The 15,568-nt window shown below is 37.3% G+C and overlaps 2 protein-coding genes across 3 annotated transcripts; one reads left to right on the top strand and one right to left on the bottom strand.

Annotated features, from left to right (window-relative positions):
* Positions 1-7,157: 7,157 nt before the first annotated feature.
* On the top strand, positions 7,158-8,515 carry mad2 (mitotic arrest deficient 2). The gene is made up of 3 exons (XM_067757494.1): positions 7,158-7,340; positions 7,466-7,612; positions 7,672-8,515. Exons 1-3 carry the CDS (start codon positions 7,268-7,270, stop codon positions 8,073-8,075), a joined length of 624 nt encoding a protein of 207 aa, XP_067613595.1. The 5' UTR covers positions 7,158-7,267; the 3' UTR covers positions 8,076-8,515.
* A 659-nt stretch (positions 8,516-9,174) lies between these two features.
* On the bottom strand, positions 9,175-11,144 carry kri (krishah). Of its 2 annotated transcripts, XM_067757492.1 has the most exons (4): positions 11,010-11,144; positions 10,701-10,931; positions 10,274-10,634; positions 9,175-10,218 (listed from the first exon to the last, which is right to left on the bottom strand). In XM_067757492.1, the coding sequence occupies exons 2-4, from the start codon at positions 10,925-10,927 to the stop codon at positions 10,036-10,038; spliced, it is 771 nt and encodes a 256-aa protein (XP_067613593.1). In that variant the 5' UTR covers positions 10,928-10,931; positions 11,010-11,144; the 3' UTR covers positions 9,175-10,035. The 2 variants fall into 2 exon arrangements, with proteins under 2 accessions (XP_067613593.1, XP_067613594.1); XM_067757493.1 differs by lacking the exon at positions 11,010-11,144 and having other exon boundaries at positions 10,701-11,002.
* Between the last annotated feature and the right edge of the window lie 4,424 nt (positions 11,145-15,568).

Below are 15,568 nucleotides of genomic sequence, written 5' to 3'. Positions count from 1 at the left end.
AATTATTATAAGCCGGTGTTAAGCTCATTAATTCTTAATAATAAGTATAAATTGGACACACCATTGTAGGCACACAATTATTTGTGCGATATCCAAAATTAATTTTATTAATTAAAGTTTTGAAATTTACATGAATATATATATAAGTTTAATAAAATGAAATAAATGTATTGAAGGCGTGGTGTATGACACGTTCGTTGTCCAAGTATTTACCCTCTTCTTCTTCTTCTTCTTTCGTTTATGTATTCATCTGTTTGACAGTTGGGGTAGCGTTGCCAGTTGGTGTGGTATTGGCAAAGTTGCCGTCGTTCACAGTCGGCTTTCCTGACCATTCGTAGTGCCCTCGCTCGAAATGCTGGTTTCGTTGTCACTGATGTCATCAAGATCATCAGGTGGTAACTGACACCATGGTCGTATTTGATCAGATGCAAAGACGGATGTATAGTGGCGTTGTGTCCTTTCAGCATGAGGGAGATCTTCTATCACGTAGCGGTCATTTGGTAATACCTTGCTAACAATGAAAGGACCTTTGTATCGAGGTTCCAGCTTACGTGATGTATCCGTGCTCATCGGCTTATTCGTGGTAAGCACTAGATCACCTTCGTTATACGTCTTCGGCCTGGAGTGCTGCGAGTCGTACAGAGCTTTTGCGTGTGCTCGAATGTCGTCGATGCGATTAGCTACATCTCCTCCTAGCTGCTGTAATTCGGTATCGGTCATCATGTCATTGGAATCATCTTGGAGCGCTTTGATGAGCTGGTTGTGCAGGATATCTCGTGGCGTATACCCATAGAGTAACTGGAATGGAGCACAACCGGTAGTCTTGTTGGGCATGGTGTTGATGCACCATTGGATCCGGCGTAGATCGTCGTCCCATCGTTTTTCATTTTCGGTTGTCGGTAATAGCATGGACAGTATAATGCGATTCATTCGTTCGGCGTAACCATTTGCACGTGGAGTACGCACGGCGTTGAGAACATGTTTGACGTTGTTGTCGTTGCAAAACTTCTGGAACGTTTTTGACGTGAAAGCCGTTCCGCGATCGGAGATGATGCGTTCAGGCATTCCTAAGTAGCTCGTTACTTCTAATAACACCTGGATTACGTGATTTGTTGCTGTGCTCTTTACTGCGCGTATTATGGTAAATTTCGTGAATGAGTCGACAATGGTCAATATGTGCTCGTTGCGTTTGGAACTTTTCGGAAACGGACCTAAATGATCGACGTGAATTGTATTAAATGGTATCGGCTTAACGTTGTCGTAATGGTACAGGCCTTCTCGTGGTCCACCTGGTGTTTTGTTCAGAGCGCATCCGACGTAGGAGTTGATGTAGCTCTTCACGTAATTACGCATGCGAGGAAACCAAAACATATTGAGAATGCGCTTTATCGTTTTATCGACGTCCATGTGACCTGCTTTGTCGTGGCATTCATGTAACACCACATGTCGTATTTGCTTCGGGACTACCCATAGAAGTTTGTCGTTGTACTTCCTGTATAGACGTCCTAACTCGATGGCATAATCCGAGTGTTCTGGATTTGTACCATTCCTCATCTCGTCGATGATGTTCTTGAGTTTATCATCTTGCAATTGGATGCTGAATAACCAATCCGGCTTGTCGATGATTGTTTTAGCAATTCTGAGATCAGCGGTTTCCATCTCGTGGGCGCATTCATATGGCATACGGCTGAGTGCATCCACATGTTCCATACGGGAACCTGGTCGGTGAATGATCTCAACGTCGAATTCCTGGATTCTCAACCACCATCAGGCTATACGTGGTATCAGTTCTCGTTTTTCCATTGTAGTCCGCAGAGCGTTACAATCAGTAATGACTCGAATCTTCTTTCCAATATACGTAATACTTGAATCTTTCCAATGATTCCACGACCGCCAAAGCTTCCAGCTCATAACTGTGGAAACGCTTCTCGTTATCTGTGGTGGATCGACTAAAGTATGCAATCAGCTGGAGTTGCCCCTTCTCGGCTTGCATTAGGACGCTTGCAAGGCCAATGGAACTGGCGTCCGTATGTAGTTCGTGATCGGCATCGATGCGGTAGCTCACCACTGTTGGTTTTGAGATGAGCATATGTTTCAATTTGTTAAATGCTGATTCTTGTTGTTCTCTCCATACAAATTTTGTATTCTTGCGTAGGAACTGACGTAACGGTTCAGATATGATAGAATATCCGGCGACAAACTTGCGAAGATAGCCGCTAAGATCTAAGAATTTGCGTGACGTTTCGTGGTGACGGAAAGTTGGCTATTGTATTTGTCTTAACTTCTCCTGAACTGATGCCTGTAGGATGTAGTTGATGCCACTATTCAGATCGAGCGACGAAAACTAACGAAAACGTTTGGCTTCTTGCAGCCTTTCTTCGATATTTGGGACCGGAAAGTTCTCCTTTTTCGTTAACTTGTTGATGCGTCGGTAATCGATACATAATCGATCACTTTCATTTTTATTTTTCACGAGTACGACTGGGCTAGCATACTCGGATGTGGATTTCGTGATGATGTCATGTTCTAATAGCTCGTCGATCATACTATTGATGCCTCCTTTCGGCTCTGGAATGCGATATGGAGGTTGGGATACAATCTGGCCGTTCTCCAGTTCGATATTCGCTTGGACCACATCGGTTCTGCCGATGCCGCTTAACCCGTTAGAGAAAACATCTTCATAACTCGTCAAAAGATTTTGCATTTTAACATGCTCTGAAATTAGACAAAAGTTTGACAATTTTACATTCGGATATTACCAAATCTGCTGTAGCTCGTTTATTCCCGAAAATAGTTCGACCATCCTCAATCTTCATTGTAACGTTGGCGTTGACAATGACGTCTTGTCCTAAAAGTATTTCTTCCTGCAGTAGCTCGTCGTCAGCGATGTAAGCTTCAGCTCTTATGACAGCTGTATCGATGATTATGTCTATGACCATAGACTCGTGGAGCATTCGTGTTCCTCCACAAATACCTTTTACTTGCATGCAACACTTTTTACGTTTTGCATTTATACGATTTGCCACTGAGTTACGTATGATACTGCACTGGCTACCAGTATCGATAAAAGCGATATACGGAAGCGTTTGTCTGTAAATTATTTTGGGGAAACATACATCGAGATTATTTGCCCCAAGTCGTCTTGTAGCTGCCGTCGTTTTATCGCAATTTCCTCCATTTGGATGTACTTTGTGGCACGTTGTACAGCGATGACGTTTCTGTGGTTGTTGTTGTTGTAGCGATAAGGTTGCTCCCCGAAGGCTTTGGGGAGTGTTATCGAAGTGATGGTCCTTTACCGGATACAGATCCGGTACGCTTCGGTACCATAGCACCATTAAGGTGCTAGCCCGACCATCTCGGGAACGATTTATGTGGCCATATTAAACCTTCAGGCCATTCCCTCCCTCCCCAGCCCCAAGTTCCATGAGGAGCTTGGGGTCGCCAGAGCCTCGTCTGTTAGTGAAGCAGGATTCGCCGCGGATAGGTGAGGTTGACAGTTGGGTTTGGAGAAGCTATATATTGCGCTGGCAACCTGAAGGGTTACGCTACACAGCCCCTTTAATCTGGTATTTTAGTCGCTTCTTACGACAGGCATACCTACCGCGGGTATATTCTGATCCCCTGACCCGCTGGGGTCTGTGGTAGTGGACATTTGTTTGAGAAATGCCCCGGTTCGTTGCAGTTGTAGCATTTCAGCTGCGGTTTCGTCTCGTTTCCTTTCTCTACAGCATACAATTTTGTTTTTGCTTCATCTCGTTTGATTACTTGATTTGCATGCGGCTCACTAGCCTCGCCACGATTAATGAAATAATCCTCGATTGCATCGCGCATGTGCTTCATCGTTGCAAACTTCATTGCTGCTATACTGTGCTGGAGCTCATGGTGTTTTAAACCCGACCTAGTGTATCTGATGACTGCTGCTTCACTAAGCTTGTACCGAATACCTAGTGCTGATATACGGAAACAATATTCCTTCACGGTTTCTTTTGGTCGTCGTGTCGCATTAGCCATGGCAAAGTGAATTTCCGCTTCGGTTTTCACTGAGCCAAACTCGCGTTGAAAAGCGTTGGCAAAATCGTTCCAAGCTGTGTGCATTGTGGGTGATGCATCCAACCACATACGTGCGGCACCTTTTAATCGGGTGTATACAGCCAATAACAAAATTCTTTCATCCCATCGATAGGCCTCTACAACTTTATTGACCCTATCTATAAATTGCTGTACGGTTATGCTTGCGTTGTTTGTCGGATCAAATCCCGGCAGGGTATGCGCAATTTCTTTGACCGATGCTTGCCTCATATTTCCGTTTGAAAAATTTGTATTTCCTGGATTTCGTAGTGTTGCGCCACCATTAGCTGACACTGCTCTGTCATCGTCTTCTAGAACAATCTTGTCGTTTCTATTACCTTCGTTTGCATTTTCGTCGCCTGCTACCGTGTTGTCTTTTTCTGCGTGCTGCTCTGCTACCTTTGACAAAAACTGCGCCATCATTTCACGAAGTTGCTTCATTTCTTGCTGTAGCTGGGATATCGTTAACATTTGAGATGATTCTTCCTGAACATTTCCCTCCTGTATGTCCACTTCATCGGATTCCTCGTGTGCACCGAGACGCTGTATTAATTGATCCCTTGTACCCGTCGTTGCCAAATCTCGTTCGCGTAGCAATTTCTTCAATTGCTCTACTTTAAGTTCGTTTATTTTCACCATTTTTATGTATAACCCAATGATTTTTTGTTGTTACGTTGCAAATTCCTTTTCGTTCGTTTTGACGTTGCTGAGCGATGCTTGCTAGCCGTTGTATCGTTGCCTACTTGCTTGTAGTCGTTTTCGTTGTCGCTGCTGCTGAGCGATTTCGTTTTAAGTCCATTGCTTTACGTTATTAAGTGGTACTTATTCGTCGTTCCGTCACTGCTGCGTCGCAGTTGCAAGAAAATAAAGGTGACTTGCCGTTTTGCATGTACTCACATGCGCTGCCACAAAATCATACGCTTTTGATTTTGTTATTCGAAGCAAGTGGATTCTGATCCTACTCTGAAACTGTAGGCACACAATTATTTGTGCGATATCCAAAATTAATTTTATTAATTAAAGTTTTGAAATTTACATGAATATATATATAAGTTTAATAAAATGAAATAAATGTATTGAAGGCGTGGTGTATGACACGTTCGTTGTCCAAGTATTTACCCTCTTCTTCTTCTTTCGTTTATGTATCCATCTGTTTGACAGTTGGGGTAGCGTTGCCAGTTGGTGTGGTATTGGCAAAGTTGCCGTCGCTCACACCATTAAAAAAAACAAACAAACATAAATATGTAAAGCTGAGCCCGAGTTTACAAAGCTTATCATTCGCAACAAAAAGAAACTTTACAAAAGAAAAATCTACATAACAGGCAAATTAATAGAGTCAAAATGTCTCAATTGTGTTGTTATTGTAGAAATAAGATAAACTGAATTAAGCAAAGAAACAAATACAAGCAGGATAGCCTAGTGGTTAAGGCAATTACTGTTTCATCGTGTGATTCGCGGTTCGAATCACGGTGAAACCTTTGATAACATTACGAAATTGCCTGACGATGAATTCGTGGCGGTTTTCGAAATGGTACCATCGCAATATGCCATTAAATGTTTCTTTCTTTCTTTACAGTTTCTCTTAGAAAAAGATAATAATTGAATATTGAATTATTATAAGCCGGTTTTAAGCGCATGAATTCTTAATAATAAGAATAATTGTTTGTTTTTCCTCGAAATCATTGAATTTTTCATGGAATGAAACTAAACTCTCTTCTAGCGATCCGCACAAAAAAGCACACGTTTTCAAATATGCTTTTTCACTTTGCAATGACTTACTCTCTGAACGCATAGCGATCAAAATAGAGTTGAAGGCTTCTACACCCTCTATTCCAAAAATAACCGAAATTTTTCAAAATAAAAACAACCAATGTACATTTTGAGATAATTCTTTTTTATTATTGAATATACTCTCCTTTTATTTCGATACACTTCTTTGCACGCTCATACAATTTGTCAAATGAGTCGAAATGTCCTTTTTAGGAACCTTGTCTAGTTCGTCGGTCGTCGCCTTTTGAATGTGGTCTATTGATTTTTATTTATTTGAGTAAACATAATTTTCAGTTCTGATTATATTTTTCTTTCACTCTCTAGAATTTTATGTTTCTAAGAAAATTTTACAAGTATTTTTCATTTTTCGGTGGCTCCTAAAATCGGGAGGCTCAGGCAACTGCCTATTCTGCCTACTTGTTAAAGTGCCAATTAAACTTCCTTAACCCTAACGCCATAGTCGTAACCATACCCATATCCATAACCATCTCCAATGTGATCGATTAATGATGCTTTAACCTAAAAATCGTGAAAATTTCATTAAAATGAAGAATACGCAAAAAATTACAAACATTTTCTACAAAAAATAAATCTCTTAGTCATAACGTATCTAAAACAATGAATAAAATATACAACAAGTTATTAAATTCACCAACTTAAATATTTTTAGGTTATGGATATGGCCAGAAACCAAAAAGCAATTGGTTGGCTATGGTATGGTTATGGTGTTAGCGTTATGGTATGGCAGCATTAGTCGATTACTTTGAGTTCCATAAGGTAGGTTCGATCAGCTGTTTTATCTGATTATGGTTTTATGGTTATAAGTCGCCATTAATTGGCCCTTAATGTGGCCTTGATGACCATGTGCGCCACCTACAAATCTTTCAATATTCAGTTTTTATTTAACAGAAGTAAATTGGTTGAGTTGTTAATATTAAACTCTTAGAATCAAGAAAGGAGCTGCCAGGGTGAATCTCAGCTTTCATGAAGTAGCTGGACGGTTACGACTTGTTGGTTTTAAAAATTTTCAAATACAAATAACTGAAACAAAAACATTCCATTTTATTAACAAATTAGATAAATTAAAATGGCATTTCACGTTTTCCTTGAATCAAAATAAAATTAATACAACAGTATGAGTTGGACCACAATGGGTTAATTCTATTTGTCTACAATATTTTACACAACAGTCCGTCGTTATATTAAATTCGTATAAAGCTGTCAATAACACGTTGTTGAATAAACTTTGCTTGACATTCACCACATCCATCTCGCATTCACCGTAACGAGAAATAGGTATATAACATGCGAGGTGGCAACGCTGCAGTGGAACGATTGCAACCCTGTGATTAAATTAATTTTGATATTTTGAGCGCTTAGTTTAACAAACAATTCCATCTATTTTCCTCTGTTTTATTGTTTATAAAATATGTCGACAGCTCAAACTACCAAAAATTGCATTACCCTACGCGGTTCATCACAAATTATAGTGGAATATCTAAGTAAGTTGTAGATGAGCAAGGCGCGAATTTTTGGATTGGAAACTTGCTGAGCGCCAATCAATGCTTGTCCCAAAACAAATTTGTTTAAACGGTATGGTCTATTATATTTCTTAATACTTTTGCAGAATATGGCATTAATTCTATACTGTTTCAACGTGGTATATATCCACCGGAAAACTTTGAAAACACACAGCAATATGGCATAACAATACTTATGTCGAAAGATCCAAAGATAGAAGAATTTCTTGCGAATGTCTTGAAACAGGCTGAAGGTTCGCCTAAGTTTATCATTTTTTCGATAAGCTGACTTACTTAATTATGTACATTTCAGATTGGCTTGCTAAGAATATGATTGAAAAGATATCTATGGTTATAACAAATGCGCATACCAAAGAGGTTTTGGAGTGCTGGGATTTTAAAATGCAGGCCGAATTGGGCGATGGTGATACTAGTGATGCCAGTAAAGTCACTTCCAACAAAGAAATGAAACGCATACAGAATGAAATCCGTGATGTTATGCGACAGATATCGGCTACAGTTAGTTATCTACCTTTACTCGATTGTATTTGCACATTCGATGTAATGATATACACATTGCAAAACTGTGAGATTCCTGAAAAATGGGATGAAACTGGAGCTGTATTTATACAAAATGCTCAAGCAGTACAATTACGCTCTTTTTCGACTGGTCTGCATAAAGTTGATACAGTTGTTAATTACAAAATGAGCTCGTAAAGTTGAAATTGGCACTTAAAATAATCGCTTCCTCATTACTGCAAAGAATAATAATTCCTAAAAGTTGATAGGTTTAACAGCCTGATTTTTTTATTTAAATTGCAAAATGATCCTGCTACTAAACTAGATATATCCATTAGATATGTATATGGGGATGTTTTATTTTTAAGATAACTAGATACTCTGACTAATATAATAATCGAGAGTTTAGATTTGTACCTATAACACCCTTCTCTATTAAATTTTCGAAAATTATGAAGAACCTTTTCAAAAAAATTATGGTGGTTTCGTTCTGTATTTTCTCATGTATTTTTTGCAATTAAATAAACAAAAATGTATTTATAATTTAATTCCAAAAGATGTTTTGCTTATATGTAATATTTTTGCATGTACTGACTTATTTATGTAAGCTTTTATAGTCCTCAATAATAACAATTGATTATAAAAATTTGCTTGCATTTTTTTTTTATTATAAAATACTTATATTAATTTCCGAGCATGTCAAAGGAACTTTATAGTTTTATTAACCTAAGGCTCTGGTGAACTTAAGATCTTCACGGAAGGAGGCGATGGTATGACCTATATCGTATCTTTCTCGAAATGGTCGGGATAATGGTGTTAGTTTCCGGAAGGTACAGGATGTGAAACAATTTTAACAACTATGTTGTATTGCTGGAGAAATATTACAAATTGGTACTTGGTTTCAGTTTGCCAATTTGTAGACCTCTACACTAATAACTGACTACAAAAATTTTTTGTTTGTGGCATGACACTTCAATCAATCAAAATTTTTTGTGGTATGCTTTTAATAAAAAAGAAAGCGGCATATCGGCCTTCGGTATGATATGCCAGCGCTACTTATATAAAACCGCGGTCCTTTATCAATTGCTTTGATCAAATTGGTCACCAATATAGCTGTGAATGATTTCGGTGCAACATCGGTAACTATGCAGAGTTTTATTAATTAAGTTACAATAACGAGTTGCTAATAGATTCGGAATAATAAGTAAACTTATCGCATTTTTATTGACCTATGTTTTGTTAACGCCACAAATACCCACGTTTGCATATGTAGATATCAATAGATTTTTCAAATGCGTTTTTCGAAATAAACGGAAACTATTATTTTATTAAACAATGTATAAATAAAAGAAATTTTAAATAAAGCTACTTTTAATATTCTACGGTGGATCTTTATAAAAATGTGTGAGATTATGAACAAATAATTTTGGTATGCTTAAATATTTAAAAAACAACTTTACATAACATTTTTATGTGTGAATGCGCTTTTTAGATTTCACTAAGTTTAGCTGTACTTAAATTATAAAAATATGGAAAAATACATATCAATGTTTGACATTAACAGTCTTAGGCCTGTTTGCAAAATGACAAATTATCTATTTAACTCAGAGTTAACGTGGCATGAAGGGTTAAACTCATATATTTTTGACACATTTTTCTAATTAATAAATTCTAAATTTTTGGAAAGTTAATTTTTACTACGATATTATTTTAATTCTGACTTTAAATTTTTTTTAGCGCGCTCAGCACCTTTCTTCCAGACAACTTTTATTTTAAGGAAAAAGTATTGTTTAAAATCGCTTAGTATTTTCACCGTATTAAAATAAGCACATTATTATACTAAAAAACAATGAGCTACAAAATTGCATACAAAGAGATTTTCTTACCCGAAAGTTTAAAATTTTCATGAAAATTCTTCGAATTTCCCATAGTCTTAAGCTTCCGTTTGTATTTTTAGCCTAAACATTGATACGTATTTTTTTTATCAAAAAATAGCAAAAATAAGTTCAGCTTAACTTAGTTGAAGAAGTCCTTATGACGGCGAATTATTTTTAAAATTACAACTTATATAAGATAATAATATTACTTATACTATGCTATGTAATACAATTCATATCATATGCATATTTTAACATGATTCTAAACTAACATTCTCATGTTAATCAGTGCCAAAATATTTTTGGCCAAAATGATTGGGTGCAACAGGATGTAACTCGGAGGTCAAAATTTTAAGTTTGGGAAATGCACCAACAACAGTTTTAGCAGCGACTGGCGTGCAAAATAGATTAGATAAGATGATACAACTTTCTGGCACACCGTGCTCTTTCAGTACATTGACGGCCTATGACACATTTTAATATGAATCCAAAGTTTATGTTTTATCTTTATATACCCACCTGTAAAACTGTATTGCCGGTCGACATAATCGGGTACATGAGCAATACTTGCCGACTGGCAATATCATCTGGAAATCTAGCATACACAACACGCGCTTCATGGGTATCTGCATCGGATTCAACCAATATTTTACCAATACGTATAGAACGACAACAATCGCGCAGTCCCTGTTCCATTGCCTCACCAGACCGTATAATGGATACACCACAATTTCCAGCGCGGTACTTTAGTCCATCATATGTTGCACCTGTAGGTGTTTCTACTCGGCAATCAGAATATGGTAGTTGGTTAAGTGATTCTTCAATTACCAAACGTATGAGTCGATCAGCGTAGAACTTGAAATCACTGCGTGTAGTGTTCCTATTAAGGCAAATACATATGTTTACGTTTGGAAATTATTGAGTTACGGCAGTAAATATTAATTACTTGTCACGTATAATTGTCAATAACTCGGCTACTTGAGAATTACAATTCAAAAGCTTCAAATTGGGACCATATTCTTCAAGTATTTCAGCTGGTTTGAGCGAAGTTACCATTACGGTGCTATTATTAGGCACGGACGTTACGCTGCCACTGTTTGTTTCACCATTGCTGTCACAGCATTCAATGTGGTGCTGATTGGGGGTGACTAAAGATGCATCTGCTCCGGTCATATTACTATTATATGAATTAAGATATTAGTTTATAACAACCACAATTACACTGCCAAAAATTTTGTAATCTAAATCTAAATACCTTTAATCAGCTTTTTTTTTTTTTGATTTTGATACTCCTTGGTGCTTTTAATCAGCTGTAATTATATACCTTACCATATCGATATTGTTTACAACTTTATCGTTCCAGTCACTGAACTGTCGATTAAATAAACTCAAATGTAGTAGAAAAGTACCTTTAGTAGATATTAGTAGTCATAATAAATTTGTAAATGCCAACAGGTTTTGGAGGAAATAATTCAGTTTCTACTAAATATTTCGAGAATTGATAAAGAGCTATATTGGTTTAGAATTTTATTCAAAAATACACTATATCAAAATTTGTTTCAAAACTCCCTGAGCATAAGTTCAATGCATTTTGACATAAGAGGGAGTTAGTGAAAAGCATTCTGAGGCGTTCTTTAATCTAATTCTAATATAGGGCGTTTTTGTGACAAATCATGAAATGGGAAGTTTTTGAAAAATATTTTGAGATAAGACGATATTGAAAACGCAGCCGACATGGTCTGACAAAAAAAAAAAATAAATAAATAAAAGAAAATGGCTTATTGTCTTAGAACTTTATATTCCGGTCTTGACTTTGACAGAAGAGTTCAGCTTTTATGCGGTCCTGCTACACAGGGAGTATTTACATTTTTATTCTGAAATGTCGGAAAGCTCCTTTACGTTAAGTATTCATGGAAGTGTTCCGGATAAAACGTTAATTTAGAATATTCGGAACACGTTCGTTTGATACTACCTCACGAGGTCCGAATATACATAATATTCAAAATATAAACCGATTCCCCAAATTCTTAAATGGAGACGAATGTTCCGAACATACGGAATGAATAAGTTAACATTCTCAATGTACCAATATTTCGTTATGGCATCTCCATTATTTACCATTTTTATGTGAATCAATTTACTAGTCGAGTTTTTGACGTTGATCGATGAATTTTTAAGTGGTTTAGGGTTCGTATGTTCATAGGTTTACGAAAGTGCACGATTCCTTGGTGTCCGTACGTCATAAAACCTATGTTCAGCCACACTAATAGATCATGGCATAGTTAATAAATTCATCATAAAATTAAAATAACTGCCTCACTCTGTTTGACGATATCGTCTCCAAAAGGATTATCGTTCCTGTGTTCGTATCGTTCGCCAAACAGAATGAGGCTGTAAATGTTCTAAGGAATTATGCAGTTTAGTACTTATCGGGTATTTGTAAACTGATTGCTTCCTATTTCTGCTACTAATATTTTTCGAAAAATTGCAAAGAAACAACACAGTTAATGGATGTTAATTCGATTTGGGAGCAAAATGGCTGCAATTGTCAAAAAATTTGTCTGTCGAGCAAACCTCTTGTGATTAAATCATGGTTCTGTACGCAAAAAGCATAGCACTACTATGGTAGTATGGTAATTTTTTAATTGTTAATATTCGACTTGGCGATCAAAACTTTATCCGCTCAAAACACTTTTCTTTATAATAATTTTTGTGGATACTTGAAAATCATTAAAAACACACATGAAAAATTTCAATTGCTCTTGCCAGCCAAATTTTTAACTTCCGTTTCCAGATTCGCAATCCTGCGTTCAAGACGCGTCGTTTGACACATTACCGATATTTTTGGCCGTATATTCAGAGTGTCACGCTGTCGTATAGAATTACTTTTTATTTTAGCTCACAACAGCTAAAACATGTCAAAAAATATCGGGGAGTGATTTGGACCATTTTCAAAACAGACCTTTTCTGTGCCCACATAAGCCGGCATACCAAATTTCGTAAAGATATCTCAATTTTTGCCCGACTTTTTGTGTCAATAGGCGGATGGTAATGGCTAAATCAAAATTTCTTTCGATGCTGTTACTTTTGATATGTATCTATATCTATCTCATATCTTCATTCATTTACGTAGCACTGAGGCCCTATTCAGTAACTAAGAGTTTTGAAATGTACATTTTTATTTCATACAAATTATATGAAGAAAAAGTGTACATTTTAAAACACAGTTACTGAATAGGGCCCCTGTTATCCAAACAAAGTTATGATTCACTTGTGTACAAGTAGTTGGGCATAATAACACAATACGCGATATATCTCCAAGAGTTTTGGGCCGAATTTCTAACTACCGATTAGGAGTTAAGTACAAAATGAAGGTAATCTCGTTTTATGTAATATAGGTCTTAGTAAATGCACTCATAATTTAGTGCACCCTCTTCCCATATAATGGCGGCCACCGTGTTGTGATGGTAGCGTGCTTCGCCTACCACACCGTATGTCCTGGGTTCACACCCTGGTCAAAGCAACATCAAAATTTTAAAAATAAGGTTTTTCAATTAGAAAAAAAAAATTTTCTAAGGGGGGTCGCCCCTCGGCAGTGTTTGACAAGCGCTCCTCATGATAAGCTCTCAGTGAAAACTCATCTGCCTTGCATATGCCGTTCGGAGTCGGCATAAAACATGTAGGTCCCGTCCGGCCAATTTGTAGGGAAAATCAAGAGGAGCACGACGCAAATTGGAAGAAAAGCTCGGCCTTAGATCTCTTCGGAGGTTATCGCGCCTTACATTTATTTATTTTATTTATTCTTTCGATAACATACAAGCTTTGCATAGTTTTATGTTTTCTCCATACCATGGTACAATAATTGTGATTGTACCATGCTCTATACCATTTGTCTAAAACCCATGAAACTTTCTTAACGCTAACGCCATAGTCGTAACCAGACCTGTTAAATTTGAATTAGCATTAGTAATCAATTATTTATATGCCTATTTTAATGGCCAATGATTATTTCAATTGTTTTCTGTAAAAAGCAATTACTAATTGATTACTATTAGAAAAAAAATAAAAAAAAATCATGATTTTTTGCGATTATTAAAAAAAACCAAAAAAAATCAAAAAAGGCGTTTTTGATTATTTTTTGATTATTTTTGATTATTTTTAATTATTTTTCTGCTTCGTTGAATGAAAAATTTTCGTTTGTTGCATGCACGGAATAATTTATTCATACAAGTACATTTTAGGATGCATATTAAATCGTAACCGCTTATCGAGAAATATATAAATGCAACATATAGGGCGAATGGTATATGAGCGTGGATCTAAACATATTCTCCGGTAAGTATATACACGTGCATAATTTGCTGCACTCATTATATAAAATAATAACGATCCTCTATCGTTCATCCTTAAGTCAAGCCAATTTTGTTTTGTATACAAATTTAATATATCCACTATTTTGGATTACGTTATGGCTATGCACTGATTGTTTTGTACATACAAGTACATTAGAGGTTGTACCGGTATATCGTGAGCGCCTATGTAGGCATACGGGTACATATGTATGTACATACCCACCTACAAATTATCGTGTCTATAAGTGTTTCCGATGAATACCTGGGGAGTGCGTATTGTTTTATGACAAAACAATATGCGCAAACAATACGTATGAGTAATACTACATAGGTTGATGGTTGATAGCTTCACTTCCAACTGGAGCGATCCTCTAAGTTGTCATTCATCATCATGATTAGTTGTCTAACCAAAGGTTGTTGTCCCAGATAAATTTATTAACATATGTCCATATACATTAGATTAAAACTTCTCTTTATTGCCTTATGATTACGTCTAGGATATTTTCTATAAAATCTTAAGTTTTGCATAGTGAGCCATATTTTTAGTATTAACAACGGAAATTACAGAAAAGTGAGGTGCGTCCCAATCTAATGTTGTTGTTGTTGTTGTAGCAATGCTCGCCCCACCTAATAGCCGCGACCGATCACAAATTGTCATCAATATCCTCTAACGGGAGTCCAAGGAAACTTGCCGTTTCAACAGGGGTGGACCATAAGGAAAGGGGTGTTAGAGGCGTTGGTTCCACATTACAATTAAAGATGGTTGGTGTCATGTGGGGACACATTGCAAGCAGGGCATACATTTTGTATGTCGGGGTTGATTCTGGATAGGTAAGAGTTTAACCTGTTACAGTATCCAGAACGAAGTTGAGCAAGAGTGACACGCGTTTCCCTGGGGAGTATGCGTTCCTCTTCTGCGAGTTCTGGATATTTTTCTTCAAGTACTGGATTCACCGGGCAATTCCCGACATAAAGGTCCGACGCCTGTCTATGGAGTTCACCAAGGACCTGCTTGTGTTTTTCCGCTTCATACGGCTGGGTTCTCAGGTGCCGTATTTCCTCAAAATGTTTACGGAGATGACTCCTTAGGCCCCTAGGCGGTGCTGGTTCGTCAATCAGATGTCTGTTGGGATGCCCAGGTTTCTGGGTATTCAACAGAAACTGTTTGGTCAGCATCTCATTTCTCTCCCTGATGGGGAGTATTCTCGCCTCATTATGCAGATGGTGTTCTGGGGACATAAGAAGACAGCCCGTGGCGATTCTGAGAGCAGTATTTTGGCAGGCCTGTAGTTTCTTCCAGTGGGTGGTTTTTAGGCTTGGCGACCATATGGGTGACGCGTAGCACGTAATCGGCTGGCTAATTGCTTTGTATGTGGTCAAGAGCGTTTCTTTATCTTTTCCCCAGGTACTGCCAGCAAGGGATTTGAGGATTTTATTACGGCTCTGAATTCTTGGAACAATT

Source organism: Eurosta solidaginis, chromosome 5 (assembly GCF_040869045.1).
Source record: "Eurosta solidaginis isolate ZX-2024a chromosome 5, ASM4086904v1, whole genome shotgun sequence".
Taxonomy (NCBI): Eukaryota; Metazoa; Arthropoda; class Insecta; order Diptera; family Tephritidae; genus Eurosta; species Eurosta solidaginis.
This window is presented reverse-complemented; position numbering and strand designations above follow the sequence as displayed.